This window comes from Micromys minutus, assembly GCF_963924665.1.
Source record: "Micromys minutus genome assembly, chromosome: 2".
NCBI classification, from domain to species: Eukaryota; Metazoa; Chordata; class Mammalia; order Rodentia; family Muridae; genus Micromys; species Micromys minutus.
In genome coordinates this window covers 27,831,251-27,853,026 of record NC_137971.1, presented here as the reverse complement: position 1 = coordinate 27,853,026, position 21,776 = coordinate 27,831,251, and the positions used below count along the sequence as shown (strand labels likewise).

Genomic DNA, 21,776 nt, shown 5'->3' with positions numbered 1-21,776 from the left:
CTTCTTGCTTCTTGGTCATGTTTTGTACAGGAATAGAAACTCTGACTAAAACATTATACAAACTGAAAGCTCTCATTAAAATGTTGGCCATGAAGTAAAGCCCAAAATTATTTGCTTTTGCAACTAGACCTGAGTAAAAAAACAGCCAAAGATACTGATTCATAATCTTTGCATAGTTTCCCAGAAAACACAAGAAGAAACACCTCCCTAATCAATCTTTGTGGCTTTGTCACCAGAAACCATGAGACAGGTAAACACTGTCTTCCTTGGCAGGATCTAAAACCCCAGAGCAGTGTGTGACCAAAGCCAACAGCATGTAGAACAGATTAGCAACCAGAAGCGGCAGACAGAGTTTAATATCTGAAAATCAGTTAGCACAGAATGCCATAGTTATAGGCTGAATGGAAGAAATCTACATGGTCATGTCAGTGACACAGAAAAGCACTCACAAAAATCCCACATCTACTACCAGGAAAGCCTAGCAGTATGCTAAATATGGAATAAAACTGTCTTGACTTGACTCAAGTTGTTGTCTACTAAACTTCTGACAAATGTGTCATATCAAAGGGTATACATCGAGTGTTCAGTTAAGAGAAATTCCTTCCCTTACAGAGGACTTGAATTTGATGGCTCATGGCTACCTGTAACTCTAGCTCTAAGGAGCCGACACCCCCTTCTGTCATGTGCAGGTACATATAGCATACATTCACACTGATACACATACACACATATTATATATACATATATATGGATGGATAGATAGATAGATAGATAGATAGATAGATAGATAGATAGATAGATAGATAGATGATAGGGAAATTCTGAATACTAATCTCCTAACATCAGAAACAAGCCAAGACTACCAAGTCTCACAAATCCTAGTCCAGAGTTGTTTTGGTTTAAATATGATGTGTTCTCCCTCCCATCTTGGTTACTGTAGTGAAGGTGAAGGCTGGGATTCTAGGGCTTAGAACCATTCAGAGATGACAGAATTATGGGGGCACTAACTTCACCTACAGGCTTGCCCATTTTATCTACTATGAACTTTTACTGAATGGTCCATTAGGGGATAAGATCTGGTTGAGAAAGTAGGTCACCAGGAGCGTGCCTTTGAAGGCTACATCTTGTCCCTAGCCCATCCCTGTGTTTCTTTAAACTTCCCAGCCACCATGGAGTGGGACGATTTCCCTGTCTCACACTCTTCCTTCATGATGTTCTATCCCAATATGCATAATCCCAGGGCCGTGGAGCCAAGTGATAAGGTTTGAAAGCTCTGAAACATTGATCCAAAATACATCCTCTCCACAGCTGTGATGCTTCACTCTCCCCGCCACTTGGTGAGACAAGAATCACATGTCTGGAGTCTTTATGAAGATATTCCAGAGACTTAGTTGATGGTGGAAATCTCACCCTAGTGTGAGTGGCACTACTTCATAAGCTAGAATACTGGACTGAAGGTGAAGGAAAAGGTGATTAGACAAGCATTTGTCTCTCTCTTTCTGACTAGGGAGGCAGCGTAACCAGCTGTCTCACGCACCCACTGTCATGCTTCCCCCATCATGATGGACTGTATCCTCCATGTGTGAGGCAAGAACATACTCTTCCATCCTCAGGCTGTTCTCATCAGATACCTAGCCACCACAGTGTAGGAATTAACTGATCCATGTGCTGTCAGTTGCTGTCTTGGCTGTCTTATCCCAGCAGTGAGAAACTGGCACTACATTCTAGATCACTCAGTAACAGATGAAGCTTAGTCATGCTTCATTAGAAAAAAAGACAAAACTAGAAATGAATAAATCAAGTTACTTCATTTGCTGATTACCTAATAGATGTAGAAAACCCCAAGGTGGGGGGAGAAAACCTGCTGGAATGAATACATCATTCAGCAAGAATGCAGAACAGGAAATCAGCATTAAAATGTAGCAGTGCAGGTCTTGCTTCACTTTTGTTGCTTTCCTATCGCAGATGGCTTGGTCCAACTCCTATGCATGGGTCTTTGACTATCTACTAAATAAATTTGCATTTTGGAAATTCAATCTTATGTAGCTAACCACGGGGGGGGGAGGGAAGTGTTTCACAGTCCCCGCTACAAAGATGGAAATAGATGTAAGCATTGCCATTGCTGAAGCTAGCCTGTGGTACTGTCAACATCACCATTGCTGAAGCTAGCCTGTGGTACTGTCAATATCGCCATTGCTGAAGCTAGCCTGTGGTACTGTCAACATCACCATTGCTGAAGCTAGCCTGTGGTATTGTCAACATCGCCATTGCTGAAGCAATGATAGGGAACCACTAGAAGCAGGCAATGATGTCTTTCCTTTTGTCTCCAGAAGCAAAATCTTAAAACATTTGTAGACTTTCCTGTGAGTCTTACCACTCTGTATTCAGGTTTTGCTGGCTGCAGGACATCCCCAAAATGTTTGCCTATTGGTGCTCTGTCCGCAATATTAGGAATAAGCGAAGCTATCAGATTTGTGAAGAATGGGGGCTCGGGACCGCTGCTCATGTTGGCTACTGTGTCCTGAAACAGAGAGCATTTGTTAAAGAAATGCACAATGGAGGTGAAGTCACAGTCCCACCCCATTCATATCCCAAGAAATGCCCTCATTAGAGGAGGCACACACACATCTACACACCAGCCCTCTGAAAGCTAACAACATTTAGCAAAATGTGAGGCACATTCCTAAAATGACAGTCTAAATGTTTGTAATTAAAAATTTTTGATAGAATAATGTTGTAGTTGAAGGTAGTTTCTTTGCTAGCCTGGCTGGTGTAATCTAGAGATCAGAAAGCAGATGTAGAGGCATACTACTCAAGTTAGATTCTGGGCAGCCATTGTTTTCCCTGTGTGGTTCAAGGTAGCAATCTACCACATGTTTTAACTCCATGACATGATACTGCCATTGTGCTTATATTTTTAATGTTGTATCTTACATATGTTTCCACATACATGTCCCGGTGTGTATGTGTGTTAGAAGTTAATATTAAATATCATTCCTATTCAGGTACCACATATCTTGGTTACTGTGACAGGTGTCTCTCACTGATTCAACTAAGTAGCTTCTAAACAAGGTCCTGGGAACCTCCTGTCTCTGTCTCCCCAGAACTGGGATTACAAGAATACAGGAAATATATAGCCCAGCTTTTCCATTCAGGTGCTGAGAGTCAAACTAAACAATATACTTGCAACATGCTCAGTTCAAATTGTGGATAATCTTTTACCCAAAGTCATTACCAAGGTCCTCTTCTAGTCCCAAATCTGTATTGAGTAACATAATAAGTATATTTTTATTAAAAATTTAAGGTCAGCTGTATTCTGATCAAATATAATTTTTTCACAAGGTTCACTAACTCTAATTGGGGGGCATCAAAATAAGAATCTCTGTTTCAATTGTCCTTGATGTATATTTAATGTTCTTCAACGTTCACATTGGATTGTTAGTTTTTATAGCTGCACAGGGTATGAGAAATATATTGTCATTCTTACTCTGCAAATAAGCAGATGGAATTGAATATACTCAATTAGTTTTCAGGACCACATAGTCAGTCTTAAAATAAGTGAACATAACATAGACCAAGAACCAAGTTTTCATAAGACAAGGACCAGGGCTAAGAGAACTGTGGTTTTTAAAAAAAGAGTAAGCAAAGTATGTTCAAGTCTCCATATTATACTGAAATTTCAAATACAATAGGCAGCTTTAGAATTATATGAAATGCCTGAGTTAGTCTCTAGCACATAAGTGTCATATCCTTCAATCCAGTGTAGGCACGCTGTTTCTTTAAATGGTTTGTTTATGCCATCATTTCACAGCTTTTATTATTATAAAAGCTATTATGTGGCAAGCAATATTATAAATTATAAATATATAATATATATTTATATATATAAATATAAATATATATTATAATAATTTATAATAAATTATAAATATAAATATTATATTACTATTATAAATTCTACGTGTATTATATACAGATTTGCTTATTATGTTAAGCTCTTTGTCCCGATTGTCAACTAACTATCTGTATCACAGCTGCAGCTACATAAATAAATATGTCCTAAAGGCGGACTTTTCAATGCTAAGGAACTGTAATAAATCAGCTGTATGCGTGTGTGCATGCCAAGGCAGTACTAAAGCTCAACAAGCCCAAGTCTCCATTCATTGCAACAATTCCCACTATTTTGAACCATTGAGAAATTTAAAATGCTATTAGTTGTAAGGGTGAGGTTCCTCCGATTGGAAAATGCATCTCAATTTCAAAGATATTCTAATGAAGAGAATGAGCATCAAAGTATGCTGCAACTGCATGGTCTGCTCAGCTCTGAGTGGGGGGAAGGGATTTGGCAAGTGGACTCTGACTAGGGTCATAATACAGAAGGCTGATTGCCACCTGCAAATATTTTTGATGATCTAGAAACATGGAAAAAAAATAATACCTCCTTACTTCAAATGACAGTTTCATATATACATATGAAACAGACTGACACCACTAGATGAAATTAATTAAACGTGAATTTTACTACCAATAAACTTTGAGTTATTTACTTAGTGATATTATTGTTCCAGTTTTCTTTCCAAAGGTAAATCGCATATAATCTAAAATTAGTCAAATAACATGTGTACCTAATGTTGTTCTTGATTCAGTGTCTTTTTCCCCTGAAGACAAACATAAACACACAGACAGACACAGACACAGACACACACACACACACACACACACACACACACACACACACACACACACCATTTCATTACCGTAGCAATTGCTTTAGCAAGGGCTCTGAAGAGCTGGATGTACGCAGACAGGGAGTGTGGTCCATAAATTGTAGAGGCTGCCTCATACCTTTGAGCCTACAGGAAAAGCAAGAAGAGGTACAGTTGTGCATACATCAGTTAGTGTATGGAAGGATAGCATTTTGGGGCAAAGTGGTGTCTGGACCATTCACAGTATTCGATACTAGCAGATACTCAGTGGTTTTTGTAAGAACAGAATGTGAGCATTTTCCACTAACTAGCCAAAGTAAATGGTGGAATCTGATCCTTGTTAAAGTGATGGATTCTTTCGCTTATTCCTTTTAGGCTCCATTTCTTTTCATCTGAAAGATGTTACAAACTTCCAATTCTTGTGCCTGCATCTGTTGTAAGCTTCTGTACTATTTGTGATTTCCCCCCAGGTTGAACATCAGAAGATAAAATAAGGGTAAATGGGTCTTATTTAATGATTTCTAGATATGTTGGCTGCTAATGGTCCCTTCTACAATGGAAGAATGTCTGCCGTACTACACAGCTATGAAATAGACACGTGCATCTCATGGGTTCCCTGCCTTCGGTGACTCTACAAGAACCCCCAAGCTATCAGTGTACAAAGGTCCTCATCATCCAGAACACCAGCTTTCCTGTGGTGTGCTACTTGCCACCATTCCAGAATCTCCATGGCAATAAGTTGATAGTTATCTTAGACCCCTCCTTCTCCCCACCCTACATTTTAAAGGTCTTCAGATTGTGTTGAAAAGAAAAGGCTGATAATTTCCTACCAGTCCTTACAGTGTCATTACGCCTCCTTTAAAAAATTCTCAAGGTTTTCTGCTTCCCTTTCCTCTTGGCCCTAACTCTGTATAAACCTGCATTCCTCGCCCATTACTACTTTAGTGTGGTAATCAAATTCTGTCTCCACACACCTATAGTACCTTCCCAGTGACATTTCACAGAATGAAAACTTTCTCAGCAAGGTCAGAACTTCACTGTGCTGTACAAAGGACTCTCCCCTTCACTCAGCTTGTCTCTCACCCTGGCCCTTACCTCACTGTCACCGTCACGAGTCCTAAGTTAATTAGAGCCCATTAACGTGCTCTGTCTGTGCTCTGAACTGTTGTGCACATGCCTGCTCTGTACAGAAGACATTCCTAACTTTTAATTTGCTTGACTGAACCTAAAACATTGTCAAAGCCTCAGATAAATGCCTGCTAGTCTTTGTCTTCTGTTTGAATATTTATTTATCTATTTATTTAGTGCTTGCATGCTCGTGTGCGTGTGTGCACCACATAAATGTAAGAGTCTTAGAAATTTAGAAAAAGAGGACATTTTATCCCTAGAACTGGAGTTACACCTGCTTGTGAGCATCCATGTATGTGCTAGGAGCTGAACTTGGTCTTCCACCCTTAAGTGCTCTTACTACTGAGCCAATTCTTCAGCCCCCAGTCTTTTGCATTTTTATCTGCTTTCTCCTTTATCTCTGATGGAACACCGAGAAAGAAGCAGTATTTTTTATCATTACTCTGTCTCCATAAAATGACTAGCAAATGGTCTATTGTACACATCAATGAATGAATCAAGAGTAAATTTTGCAGAGACATCATCCTAAGTAAGCAATCAAGTTTGCAGGGAATTCCCAACTTTGCTTGTACGGTAGACTTTCAGAATAATGGTTCTAAGTGCATAAAACAAAACACTTAAAATCTAAACAAATTAGACTGGACTTTATCACCACACAGTGACGAATTTTGTGAAAGAATGTGTGCCTTCTCTTTGCACTATCAAACAGTTCGATGAAGGTAGACCTGGTAACTTCTCTGGTTTTTACAAAAGAAAAAGAATAAAAGGTATTTCTAGGTCTGTGGGAACCATGTGACAAGGTAAGGGGACTGTTACCATTACTGCTACTTGTTGAAGGGCATTCTAAACAGCAGAGGGCACGGAGTGAAGTGCAACTGTTCCTAACCCCAGGTAAGAACTTTTACCCCACGATGCTATCGTATGGATCTGGAATGCACACCCCAAGTTCCTGGTGGTAAAGTCTTGGTTCTATGGAAAGTACCACAAGGAGCTGGTGGCATCTGCAATAGGTGTAACTAGAAGGACTTCTGGTCACAGGTGCATGCCCTGAGAGGGATTCTGAACACCACGCTCTTTCTTTTATTCCAATAAGCTGCTTATCTGTGAAGCAAAGAGTTTTACATATGATAGCATGAATTATCATGTCTGCCCAGGATCCTTAGCGACACCCAAAAGCTATGGGTGCATAATATTATGAACCAAAGCCTCTGGAACCATAAGGCAACATTAGCCCTTTCTCTGTATAACTTGATGTCTCAGATACTTATAATGATGGGAAACAGACTGCTACAACTAAGATTTTTCTAGATGGTAGGATCCTTTAGCTAAATGCCAAATGCTCTTGTATGGACTGCCATGATATGCCAGGAGATCTATTTATAATTATTAATTGTGGGACTCTAGAGTATTGTCATATTTAATTACTTATTGTTTTTGAAAGGGATCTGGGCTGCTTTAAGAACTCTACACCCAAGGAAGTAATTGTGAACATCAGATCGCTAACTCTGAGAGGACTTTTGGTTTGTTTGCTTTGAGTCATATATAGAGAGAGTAATATGCTACTTCCAGATGTACTTCACAGATTGTGCATAGCTACAGTTGCGAAGTAATTCATTAATGGTGCATTCAATAAATAGCAGGCAGGAGGCCCTCCAGAAGCAGAAGACGCCAAATGTATTCTGGGTATTTATTTGCATGTCATAATCCAGGTTTATTACCAGTGCCCTTCATAAAACAAGTGTCAGTATTACATGGTAGTGAGTGACTGAATCGGTGATGCTGAGATGTGCCTGAAAGTGATGAACCCCAAACCAAATATAATCCCTGGCTTATTCTCTTAGAATTTTCACCTAAAACAAAGTCATCTCTCAGAAACATGGCTGATCCAGAAAGACTGTGTAATAAAAGAGTCGTAAGAATCTGTTACTTTACCTGGTATTCTTCATATGTGGTAATGTAATGTGTATAAACATTGCTTAGCCCTGAAATGACAACAGTCATATCCTTCATCCCATAAAGTGCAAATTCCTAGAAGGGAAAGTAAAAAGTTTTAATGCTTAAGGCTATTAATATCTGAGTTTCATTTAAAGTGCACATTTGGTATAAATTGTTAACAGAAGAGGCACCTGTTAAGAAAAATCATCCCAATGACTCAAAACCACCAAGGATTGTGAAAGTATAAAAAAAGAATACTTTGAAAAAAGACCTAATCCACATTATAGTTGGACAAATCAATGGACCTATGAAAATTATAATAATTATATTAGTAGATGTAGAATCATATTGTGAAAGAATAATTGCCTCAAAACTATATTGAACTTATACATTTAAAACAGATGTTTATAGACCCAAATAACAAGACAAGACATCCATTAGTACATCATTTCACAACTGTTTCCAATATGGCTTGAATCTGAAGAAACTACAGGGGAAAAGGTCCCCAAATATGATGGTTCTGTAGATGTAATTTACTATTTATATTATACAAGCATCATCCACTTTAAATTATTTAAATATAAATGAAAATAAAATATTTTAACCTGGTTATAATTCCCTTATATTTTATTTCTTATTCTTAAATAATTGGCATTTCATATTTATCTCTATCCACTAATTTCAAGGAACATAAACTTTAGTCATTTGAGAAAGAATAATTTAATAGGAGTTTTTTTTCATCCTCAAATATAAATATAAAGGCATTGTATTGCATATTTAACTTACCTTTTTAAGTGCTTCACGAAGTCTTCGTCCTGACATGGTTCTGATTCAAGAAAACAGAATTATTTTAACATCTTCCTATTTGTATGTGTGTAAGCTATTCAGAAAGGCTTTTAGTACATGCCAAAAATCCTAGCCTAGCTCAACACACAGCAGTAAAATATGTCAAAGTTGATGGTGTTAAAAAGAAGCTTAGCTTTTCCCCTTGACTAGCCTATCTTCAAAGCGAATCCTGAACTGAACACAATTTGACCAAAGAGGGAAATAAAATCAGTGAGCATCACCAAGAGAAGTCCATCAAGGGTTCAGATGTAGTTCAGTGGTGGAGTACTTTTTGGACAGTTGCAAGGCCCAGGACTCCAACCCGAGCACCACAAAAAATTACAACATCATTTTCTCTTCATGAGATCAAAATAGTTGAACAGTTACATCCAATATTAATGAGAGTGTAGGGATGGGGGAGACAGAGGGAAGGTTTGATACTTGGCCCCACCTATAGTGAACTTGCCACTTCATTTTCATATTTAATCCTTCAATCAAATCTTGAATATCTTGCTTACCAGGCCCACTTTTATGTGATAATGATTTAATGGAATGGAAATTACAATTGGTAGTAAAAAATATTAAATAATCCTGGTGTGGAATTTTTACCCACCTTGGACCATTTATGTTCCTGGATAAAAAAAAAACACACAAAGCCTGTATATTTTTACATATGCCTTAAGCTTCACAGTAGCTGGGAAACTGTTTACCCTTTATGCCATTAGAATTCACCTTCCTAACAGTAACCCAAATTACTACTCAACTGTGGTTCATTGGGGCTTCTCTTAGTTCTTAGCCAATTGGCCAACCCACATGGCCACTTTTTTATAGCTCAGCTAATGCCTGGTGGCTCTTCTTTCTCCTCTCCTGCATCTATCCCATTGTGGTTTCTCTCTCCTCTCCTCTTCTAGTGATCTCAAGTCCAGGAAACATAAACTCCACCTATGTCTCTTCTCCCCAGCTATTGGCCATTGGGATCTTTATTCCCCAATCAGAATTAACTTGAAGTCAGGGTTCCAGGAGCTATGTGCAGACTCCAGGTTTGGGGGGGGAGGGGTCCTGCACTTAACATTACAATGCACAGTACAAGACAAAACCTCAAAATTCCAAAGCTGGAAGGTGACTAAATAGATGAAAAAGTGAGATGATGAAAAAACAAAAATGAACACCACACACACACACACACACAACACCACCAGAAAAATAAAGCAGAGTAAGGGTGAAATGGCATGGAGGGCATGATGGCATTAGTGGTGGTGCTGATACTGGTGGTGGTGCTGATGCGACAGTGGCAGTTGTGTCACTGTTGGTAAAGTTGCTTGTATGGGGTATGAATAGTACCTGCCTCTCCATTAGATAGTTCAGCAAAGGATTAAAAAATAATAAAAGACTTGGCATTGAGACCACCTGGAGATAATGTGCTTTATACAGAAAGAACCATAAGTTCAGAATCTCCAAGCCCAGAACATGCTTAGTGGGTCTGGCAGGCACATTTCTAGTTCTCTCTATACAGAAAACCTTGACAATGACGCAGGCTGACTGAATCAGGATGAGAAAGAAGGAAAACCAAAAGAAATCACACCGGGGAATGTGCTGAGAAACAGACTGCATGGGAACTGTAAAGAAATTGGAAAGATGGGAGGGATTGCTTGGAATAAGGTGGGAAAGGACTGGGTGGTTTCGAACAGAGAAGTAGCATGTTTAGTTCATGTTTTGAAGCAGTGGTTTTTAACCTGTGGGTCACAACCCCTTTGGCAGCCCTCTAGCTCCAAAAATATTTACATGATGATTTATAAAAGTAACAGAATAACAGTTATGAGGTAGGAAAGAAAATAATTGTCTGGCATGGATCACCACAACACGAGATCATGGCATTAGAAAGGTTGAGAACCACTGTTTTAAAAGAATGCAGTTGGGTGTTGTATTGGAAAAGAACTACAGAGGACCAATGGAGGAAACCAAATTGAATGTTGGTGAAATAATCTGTGGATGATGGCAGGAATGTGGAATGATAAACAGTGTTGGGCAGAATGTAAGAATTTGATGAATTCTTGAAAGGAAAAAAAATTTAAGGACTACTTCAACAAACTTCCCCTTATAGAGATTGGAAAGATCGTAAAAGATACAGGCTTCAAATAGTCTTCTGTCAATCTTTAGTGTCTAAATTGATGCATTCAAGTGTTTTAATATTATTTCAAGTCTACGTACTTCCATAATCCACTGTACTCTTTCTCCTTTGAAATGCCAGGCTTGTACATTTTTCATGTTTCCCTTCATCTTTTTCACAGGTCGCAAGCATAGGCAGATTTATTCTACAGATGCTCCACCAAATAAGTAAAAATTATTTGTCACTGTTGCCAAACATACTACAGGAGACTACAAAGAGATCGGCAGAGAACTAACTTCCACTAAGAACTAATCCCAGGGCCAGCGAGATGCTGGTAGGTAAAGGCACTTGCGTGAGTTTTGACTCCAGGACCCACATGGTCAATAAAGAGAAGTGACTTGGACAACTTATCCTCTGACCTGAATAAGTATGTCATGGCCCACAAGCCCCTCCACAGACACACAAAAACAGATCAACAATTTTTAAAAGAATCAATTCCAACAGAAATATATTCTTTAGTATTAAGGATTTTTTATGAAAAACTTACGTAAATTCCCCAGGGGTAGCAGCTATGGCCAGTGACCCAATAGTAACAATCTGAACATCAACAATATCTGGGTGCCAAGGATGAGGTTTTGTCAGCTGAGACCAAAAACAAGAAAGTTTGCATTCGGCATAAATTACCCCTTCCATTGTCAATAGTCACATAAGTTCCTTCTTTAAACCATTTTGAATGTTTGAAGCTAGTTTTTTGTTTTGTTTTTATCACACCATAGGATTCATTTCTAACTCTGCTGTGACATTAAACACATAACGTGCGTGTTTCTATCCTGTCCATAACGTGAATCCCAATGCTGTATTACCCTGAACTTACCAAGTGAGCTTTGGTAGACTCATTGTTATGGTACACCAAGGGTACCTCCAGGGTAGTATAAGAGACTATCTCCTCAATGAATATAGAATGCCACTTAGAATTGTTCAATAGTCATTTCTGTTGTTACCCCAGTAGTGCAAGTCTGGCTTCCTCTTCCAACCTTTCTTTAAGGAAATATATTTTTTCCATATTGTTATTAGTAGAAAATATCTCTTTATCCTGTCCTCCTTTTTTCTCCTACCCTGAGAATTTTAATAGGATACCAGAAAGGGCTATTTTAAAATGCTTACACTTCAACAATCATGTTTCTACTAATAGTGGGATGACTTCTTAGCCATGCAAATGTAAAAACAAAAAATTATGTTCTAAAGTAGTGCTAAAAGAAACTTTCTTCAGCTTGGATGGGATATATGCCTTAAATCCCAGAACTCGGGAGAAAGAGGCAGGTGGACCTTTGAGTTTGAGCCCAGCCTGATCTACAGAGTGAATTCCAGTACAGCCAGGGCTACACAAAGAAACCCTGTCTTGAGAAAAACATAACAGAACAAAAAGTGCTTTACTTAATGATGCTGCCACACAAGTAGAAGGAATAGAGTTAGATCTGCAGCACTCCTATGTAAAGTCAGGCATGGTGGCATGCACTCAACCTTAGCATTGGGAAGTAGAGACAGAGGATCCCTGGAGCTTGATGGTCACCCAGTCTAGCCTAATTGGTGAGCTGCAGGTCCCAGAGAGAGAAGGTGTCTCAAAACATAAGGCCTGTAGTCCAGAGAATACATCTGAGGTAGCCAATAACATATCTGGTCTCCATATACACCTGACCACACATGTCCTTGTACACCCACGTGTACTAACAAAAATAAATACATACATATATACATAACTAAGTAAACAGATAAATGGTGTTGTCTAACATGAGAGAATTGACACATGAGAATTTTCCTATATGACCTACATATTTTCCTCTGCAAAGAACCCTTCACGGACTACCTTCCTGGAGCCCAAATAACATGAATGTTCTAGTCTTCCTTTTCTATATTCCAATCCCTTCCATGTTTCTTAATTATTAGATAACTTGTTAGACTTTACAGTGGTAATTCTTAAAGTTAGTTCTAGCACCCAAGTTTTTAATATCAAACATTCATGGGAGGTGACTGACTGAGAAGGCTCTTCAGGTTATGTGCCAACCACACAAAGCTGAGTTCAGTCCCCAGAACCCAAGTAAAAGTACAAAAAGAGAGCCAACTCCACAAAAGTGTCCTCTGACCTCTACAAACATGCCCCCACACACTTATATGTAATAATCATAGCGGTAGTAAATATGTAATAATAATAAATAACAAATTGTGTAAGAATAAATAAGATCTGTCATGTCGGTAGACATTGACTATTTTCTGATATCTCAGAAACTACAAAGTATAATATTCTGAGTTTCTTATGACAATCGAATGTGTTACCTCTCCAGTGTGAATTAGGATTGGTTTAGGTTTCTGGCATTTTATGATTTCTTCAGATGGTCTTCCGAAGACCTGGTCCCGAAGAGTGTCCCAAAATTGATTCCCTTCTGTTGTTCCTATTAGAATTGTTATAATTAATAAGATACCTTGTACTAGTCCTCTGAGGATGTCTTGATTTAAATAGTAGGGCATAATCATTTTAGACATTTCAGACATGTTATTAAGGTTGTCATTCAATGGCTTCAACACTTTGGGCAACAGAAGGGGCAGTGTTTTCTGTATGTCATAAAATGACAGCCTTAATTAGACTGTCATTTCAATAAACAATAACAATACATTTTCTCTGGTACTCTTAAAGTTATATTCATGTTAACTTTGCTCATTTATGTCAGAAATAAAGACAGGTTAATTTAATCCACAGGTTCATGATCTGCATCACCTTATTTTCTTTTAGAACTACAGGGTAAGCCTTCCTTCATAATTATGAATGACTCTTTAGTGTAATGGCAAGTAAAAAAATGAAAACTGATCTAGATATTTGTGTCTCAATGAATATGATCAATAAATTGCAATGACAACCTATCAAATAAGGGAAGGATTTTCAAATAATTTATCTGATGGGGAATTTGTATACAGACATACATTTTAGAAAGCCTCATAACTTAATAATTACAGTCGAAAACCCAAGCTTAAAGAAGAGTATATGGATAAATAGTTCCCTCCCCCAGTATAGATGATGGTTAATGGTCACATGAAAATACATTTGACATTATGTAGGGGATGAAAATCAAACCCACAAGGAGACAACATTCCACACAAATGTTGGCTAGAGTCAGCATGCCAAATAACATATACTGACCAAGGTATGGACATTTTTAATGGATACATTACTGACACAGAAGTAAAGCAATGCAGCCATTTGGGACCTCATGTGATAGGGCCTCAGATGTTACACCACAGTTAACATGTGATCCGCAAGCACTCCTCTACATGTACACCTAAAAGAAAAACTGAAAACACAGACTCACACAAACTCTTGTACATATGAACTTAGGAAGACATTATTCTTAACATACAAAAAATGGGATAACCCAAATGTCCATCAATTAAGCAGTTGGCACATATATTGATACCATGAATCAATTCAGCCATAAAAGGGAATGGAGCACTTCCACATTCTATACCTCCATGTATCTTAAAGCACAATGCTACATAAAAGATGCAACAGAAGTCCAGATAATGTGTGTTCCCAGCATTGGAAGTGTCTACGGTAGCAAATGTAACAATGGGAGGTTTGCTGGTTGCTTATACCAAGGCAGAGGTGATGTGGCAGCTAAGCATGGGCAGTGTTTCTGTTGGAATGATGGAACCTCTGACTTTGGGAAAGCTGTATGTCTGTCAAAATATTAAAAACCACCAAATGGACTTTAAGTAGATGACTTATATGGCTTGTCAGTTATTTCTCAATAAATAACTGCTAATGTTGAATTATGAGAGGCGGTCTAAAGCACATTTTATGTGCAATAATTCCCTTATCAGACACACTATTGGAAAATGCTGTCTCTCCTTGTCAGGGCTTTCCTTTTCACTTCTTTCCTTATGCTCTCTGTACGCATTACAAGGAAAGCATAGCTGCTTAAAGGAAAAGACACCCTGGGGGCAGGAAGAAAAGCACTTGCCTCTAAAGTTGAGAACCTGAGTTCAGATTCCCCCCCCCCCAAAAAAAAAAAAACACATAAAAAGGCAGGTGTGCTAGTACACACCGGTCATCTCAGCAGGGGTGAAATGAGAGATAGAAACAGGTAGATCCCAAGAAGCTGAAGGGCTACCTAGGCTGTCCTTCATGGCAATTTCCAACCTAATGACAGTACCACTCTCCAACATTGAGTGGAAAGCACCTTAGCTTCAGCATCTCTGATCCCTACACACATGTACGCACGCACTCACACACATACATCTACACACACTAATGAATTACCAAGGTTCATCGGTATACTAAGAGGCTAAGAGAACCTGTTTCTGGTTGTATTTGAATTAACAAAGCTCAGGGCGATCTGAGATGTCACACAGAAACTCCACTGACCTGGAGCCAACTGAGTTAGAGATGGGGATCAAACACACGGGCCACAGTTCAGCTTCTTTAGGAAACAGAAGCCTGAAGCCCCCAAACCTGGAAGCACACATTCCATTCCCTTTGCTCTCACCCTGTGTAATATTGAGGCCCGAAACTCCATCAATTGTGCCTGCAGCAAAACTGTAGCCCAGGGCAGGTTTACACGTCTTCACCTGAAGGGAAGATCATCAATCAAAGACAAAGAAAGAGACACAAGTTCAGCTGTTAGCAACCGTGAGCTGCACTTGGCCCATGCAGCAAGGTCGGTATCTTCTTGTCATACTCACTGTGTGTGTGGCATTTAGCTGGACGCTCACATCTGTCATGTTCACCCACTGGTGGGCAGCAAGCACTGGGCCGGTCACTTCCTGGGTGGCAAAGGCATGCAGCTCCTAGAAAAGCCACATAGGCACACTGTCCTGAGGAAAAGAACTGGAGAGAAGCAGACATACCCCCTGGCACCTAGTGTCTTCTGCACCTAGACACCTTTCTTTTACTCATTGGGAACAACCCAATGCCACCCCAGGTTCCCTCCATCAACCCCAGTGTTTCCTCAAACCTGAAACCTCCGGAAATGTTGACCTGTGTCTATTCATCCCCCCAAAAAAGAACTTAGCATGAATCAGATCATGACATAAAAGCCCCAACCTCACACTTGCTGGACTGTGGGGCCGTCAGCGCTGGAACTGGTATAAAATGGCCCTCTTAAGACCCCTGAGTTCTCCAAGGACAGGAGTCAGGCAGCGTCTCAACCCACACATCAGTTAATCTTTGACATTCTTGTTCTGTATCATGTCAAGTGACAATTTTCCAAGCATGTGGGGAAAAAATGTAAGTTTAATACTTTTAAGAATATTCCAGCTTATTCATCTGTGACATACAATACAGGGAAATTCTATTTCGGCACAAGTACAGTGGCCTGACACCTAACCCCCTTCTCCAACAGCTGAGTGTGGACTTTAAGACAAGCAGCTGGAGCCCCAGCTGCAGCCTGCCATCCTGGTAGCCAAGGAAGGTGTGCCTTGTTGAGAAGAGAATCTGGAGCTGCTCTGCCCCTGGCTGGGGACAGAAACAGAATTTCTGACAACACAGTGTGTCACAGGCATATGCCCAAAAGAATCTGTAAACTTAGAAGAATCCACTGATAACGCCACAGTGAATGAAGAGAGCAGAGCCTACAGCAGTTAGTCAGCCAGTGGTTATAGCTCTTATGCCTCATTGTTTTGAAAGACACTTCTTCTTAATTGTTTCTGAAACATTTTAGAGCTCAGACAGAATTATCTGTTTAGACACAAGCAGGCAAGTATGTGTGTGTGTGTGTGTGTGTGTGTGTGTGTGTGTGTGCGCGCGCGCATGCGCACAAGCCATGAAAACAGGGGGATTTAATGTTATCATGTGGTGATTAGAAACCATTTCTTATTATCATCTGCCCCTCAGAAATATCTCCGTAGAAGCAACACAAAAATGAGGAGAGCATGAAAGACAAAATTTAGCACATCACTGGGTAGATAACAATGTGTCTATCACACAAACAGGGGATCTCAGTTCCTTTCCTAGAACCATGCAAAAGCCATGTAGAGAGGCACACTTCTATAACTCTAGTGCATGGGAGACAAATACTGAAGGATCCCTGGGGCTTGTTGCTGAAGGACCCTTGTCAGTGTAGGCAATCAGTAAAGTTCCAAGTTCAGTAAGAGGTACCCCCTCTCAAATAACAAGGTGGAGGGCAATTAATCAAGACACCCAACCTCAGCCTCAGCCCCCACATGCATGTGTACACATACACACATGGACATGCACCCTCACACCCCAAAACACACACCTATACATACATACACCACACACATGAAACCAAAAGTTAGGAGCAAGATGAAAGCAGAGTGAAATCCATAGGAAGTTCATTGCAAACTAGATACTTCCTTCAGAACAATTGTTTGGTTTGGTTTGGTTTGGTTTGGTTTGGTTTGGTTTGGTTTGGTTTGGTTTGGTTTGGTTTGGAAGAAAAGTAGTGTAACCTTTGCCCTTTTGAATAAGCATACAAACTAATGGGATCTCAGCATGACTAAGATGTTCAGCTCAGCTTTGTCACTGCAGGCCAAGTTCAGAAGTGACCAGGTGACTTTAGCCAGGCAATGACTGGAGAGATTTCCAAGAATCTAGATGAGACAAGTTCAGAGTGTGTCCACGTTAACCGAACATTTAGAGTCTGTCTGTCTGTCTGTCTTCATCCTATGCTGTGCACTCCAGGTTTCCACATTCTAAAATAGAGCATTTCCTGCCTGCTTGGTTTGAAATACACTAGGAAATCTGACAAGATAGATCAGAGTCCTGTGTGGCTCCCAAGGGCAACCTCACAAACCAGAGTCTTTCAGACTTCCTGGACAGCTGAGCACTTGTGGCCTCCCTTACAATTATGGACTTCCTACTAAATGACCTCTGTGGGTTTTAGAGAATAACACACACAAAAAAAAAAAAATGTAGAACACTGGGCTCTTGCCTACCTTGGCTTTCTGATAGATGATCCGTCCTATTATGTGTGTACTCTCAAACATGTCTTGTCCGGGTCCGCTGGCCATGCACACGCTAGGCTGGAGCAAAGTGAGATAGTATGATCCTTAGTGTGGTGAGTGACGACTTTAAGAAATAGAAAATTACATATGAACCCAAGGAAAAACGTGTGATAAGCCAATTCTAGCATATGTCTTCAGGCATTTTCTTAATTTACAGCCAAGGCAAACATAATCATGCATGCATTCAGAGCAAGGAATGTTTTCAGAACACATATATTCCAGTAACTTCTTTTGAAAATTAGGGAACAAAGTTTCAGCTTGGTTGACAGATTTGATGTACACTGCACAGGACATAACTCTGAGTCGGGACTAAAAGCCCGGCCTTACACTCTATCACTGCCTGTGCTTACGCTTGCCTGGGACTCTTGGGAAGGAAATTAGCAACTCTAGCTTTATATCCTATTTCATAGATCAGAAGAGCTCGGTATTGATCAAATACTTCAATATAATAAATATTACAGAGAACGTACAGAAAGAAGATATAGGTAAATAAATGTTACCATCTGGGAAATTAAAAAGACTAAAACATTATAAAGAGAACAGGTTTCATAAATTTGACACCCTAACATTTTAAATATTCATATAGGAGAGACAGCATAAATAAAGAAGATAGAAAATTTCATAGACTGGGGAAATTTTGTAATGCTTATGACAGATATAACACATTAGGAGTGTCAAGATTTTTTCTGGAGGGAAGAACATACTGCCTTTCTCTATGAAAAGGAGAGGAACTTATTCCACTCTTCTTTAACCAATCAGCCGTTGACTCAACACTCTCCATAATGGCTACCACCGACCACAGTGTGCATCGACAGATGGGTGGTATGCATACACACTAGAACATTGTTCAGCTGTAAAAAGTGGTGGAACCCCTTCATTTGCAGCAGTACGGATGGAATTGGAGGTCTGTTAAGTCAAACAACCCAGACACACAAAAGCAAGCATCACACTGTCTCACTTACTTGTAAAGGCTAGAAAGCTAATCTCATGCAAGAATGGGATGGGATAGCGGTCAAAAAAGACAGGGAAGGGTAGAGAGGAACAAGGCAGAGAGAAATTAGATAAAGGCACCAAAACAGTGCTAGGATGGATTCATTCTGCTTTCTGTAGCACAGTAGGGCAACAACTGTCGACAATAATATATGCTTTTTTTGTTTTGTTTTGTTTTTGCTTGTTTTGTTTTTTAAGATTTATTTTTTTATTTCATGTATGTGAATACACTGTAACTGCTTTCAGACACACCAGAAGAGGGCACCAGATCCCATTACAGATGGTTGTGAGCCACCATGTGGTTGCTGGGAATCGAACTCAGGACCTCTAGGAGAGCAGTCAGTGCTCTTAATCAGTGAGCCATCTCTCCAGCCCCAATAATGGATGCTATATTTAAACTAAGGAGGAAAGTGCAAATTTTTCAACATATGAAAACATAGGCAGACACAGATACAGCAGGTTACTGTAACATAAACTAAGTACTGCATCTAAATTTGAAAAATAAAAGGAAAAGGAAATCCTTATTAATACACTTTCATTTATCCATGCTGAGTTGGAGTTTCTCTTATTTGCAATAAAAAGCACCATGATGTACCATGGACTACAGATAGAACAGATAATTCATATTCTGACTCTCTGTCTCTGACTGTCTGCCCTTTCCCCTCCCACTCTCTCTTTCTCTCTTTCTCTCCCCATGTGTGAATTCTCATTCAGTATTAGGACATGTTCAACTTCACGGCTAACGAAATGGAAATTTAAAGTCGAGCTTTCTCTTTGCATATTACACCATCAAGGAGCCAAGAGAACTTGGCTTAAATGAAGGTTGAAACTGTAGTCGCTCACACGTGGGTGAGTGGAAAAGACCACTGAGAAGGTAGACAGGCCATGTGTAACAGACATTAGGTGTGCTTTCTCTTTAAAAGGAAAATGTAAAATGTGTCCTGAGTTGGACTCCTGTGACTGTGCAGATGGGTGTGAGGTAAGTGATTAAACATGCTTATGGGGATAAAGAGAAAGAGAAATATGAAAGTAAAGCATGGTTAACTAAATAGTGGCACTTAAAATTGAGCATAATAAAGGTACTTTATTTATGACTTAGAATGTCTTTGTTGAAAAAAATTAAACAGACCTCCACCACCAAAGAGTAGAGAAGTACAACCCCACATATATACTATTCTGCCAATATATGTGATATATAGAGCAAATGTTGGCTACAAGATCTTTCCTGGGGCAAGAGAAGATAATCAAAACATTATTGGAAGGCAATAGAGTTAAGGAGTAGTAACAGTCTTCGTGTGATTATAAAGGTACTGTGCCCATTGTGGAAAAATATGAAAATCATGTGCAGGAAAGTGAGAGCTAATCATAATAGTGTCAAGAGAAGAGTTGTCAACAATTAAAGTTGTGTCACTGTTTCTTTGACTATAACATTCATTTTAGAAAATTGCCATTATCCTGAGTATGCAATGTTGAATGCAAATTTATTACTCCACATTGTATAAGCTGTCCCTCACATCATCCAATATTCCAACATTTGATAAACTATTGCATATTATTTCTATTACAAGTGAGTATATTCACCATTTCATGATGAATGATGGAGTTAGTAAGTACTCTTAAAATGTGTTACAAATTAATTTAATTGCAATAAATTTATGAAATGTATAAATGAAGAAAAAAGAAATTTCCTAGCTAAAATTAATAACATCCATACAATATGACTGTTAACCCCTGCTGCTCATTGGGTAGGGTTGGAGGGTAGAAACAATGTCACAAAATTGGCAACAGAATGGAAGTGTTTCACTATGAAGCTGAACCAGAAAGTCAGCTTCTGCTGCTGTGTGAAAGCTCAAACAGGCTTACATGAATTCTGAGAAAGCAGGTAAATAAATAAATGAGAGTACAACCTCAATAGCTAACCACCAAAACTGCCACATAGATATAGCTACAGAACAATTTCCAAAAGTAATTATATGGAAAATTCAAGTCCTAGTTTCCATAAATAAGTCTTAAAATTGTTTTATGAATGCATAGACAAACACAGGAAGTAGGGTGCCAATAACAATCACTAAGGACTAAGGAGACAAATGGTACTTGATGTCTTAGTTACTTTCCTATTGCTGTGTAAAACACCACAGCCAAGACAATTTATAAAAGACTTTAATTGGGTTTACAGTTTATGTCAGAGTTCATGATGGTGGACTAAGGGCACAAAGGTAGATGCCTGGAACAGCAGTTGAGAGCTCACATCTTAATGCACAAGCAGGAGGCAGAGAAAAAGTCAGAAAATGACATAACTCTTTTAAAAATTCAAAGTCTATCCCTCAGTGACACACCTCTTCCAACAAGGCCACACCTCCTGATCCTTCCCACATAGTTCCACCAACTGGGCACCAAATATCCAAACATATGAGCCTCTGAGGACATTTACATTAAACTACCATACTTAAGAACTTTACATTTTTACTATTTTGTGCATCCTTATTATTTGATGTTCTACATAAAGACCAGTTTTTAATTTTAAGAGGAAAGAAAAGGAAAAATCTTTAAAGAAAAATAATTATACGTTTACAATCTGTGAGAAATGTCATAGCAGGCAGATTTGGGTACAAAATAGAAACACAAATGTTCCAAGGTAGAAATATTTTAAGCTGCCCAGATTCGGGGAATTACACACAACCTCTACATTTGACATCACAAGGCAAAACTGTGACTTGAAATTTAGAGAAGCTATATAGGTGCTTCTGAAAAGAGTAGAGACCAGAGACCAATAGGACATAGTATATTTAGAAACAATACATTTGCATGATATTTGTGAATATTCAAACATTAGGTAAGTATACTCTTACTACTTACACCACCATTGGGACAGGTGCTTTTGTCGTTGTCACAAGACTCTCCTGTGTTGATGCAATGCGGGCCAAGAATGTTAGGTGACACGTCTCCAAGATTTGATGAAGCAAAGCCTGCTACGAATGGTCCCTGCCAAAATAAATCCATTTTTTTCTTTAATAGTGACTTCCATTAGAAGCACAAACATTCAATGCACTCATAAAACTTTTGTATGAACA

The 21,776-nt window shown here is 39.1% G+C and overlaps 1 protein-coding gene across 1 annotated transcript in view; it reads right to left on the bottom strand.

Moving 5' to 3' along the window:
- ASAH2 (N-acylsphingosine amidohydrolase 2) overlaps positions 1-21,776 on the bottom strand; it is a gene marked incomplete at its 3' end in the record, with an annotated part of 77,923 nt that overhangs the window by 13,901 nt on the left and 42,246 nt on the right. The window contains exons 8-17 of the mRNA XM_080911592.1: positions 21,562-21,687; positions 17,647-17,733; positions 15,433-15,537; positions 15,237-15,318; positions 13,033-13,148; positions 11,249-11,343; positions 8,556-8,595; positions 7,767-7,862; positions 4,758-4,853; positions 2,375-2,521 (exon numbers count right to left, since the gene is read on the bottom strand). Of these exons, the coding sequence (XP_080767718.1) occupies positions 2,375-2,521; positions 4,758-4,853; positions 7,767-7,862; positions 8,556-8,595; positions 11,249-11,343; positions 13,033-13,148; positions 15,237-15,318; positions 15,433-15,537; positions 17,647-17,733; positions 21,562-21,687 (990 nt within the window). The remainder of the gene's footprint in view (positions 1-2,374; positions 2,522-4,757; positions 4,854-7,766; positions 7,863-8,555; positions 8,596-11,248; positions 11,344-13,032; positions 13,149-15,236; positions 15,319-15,432; positions 15,538-17,646; positions 17,734-21,561; positions 21,688-21,776) is intronic.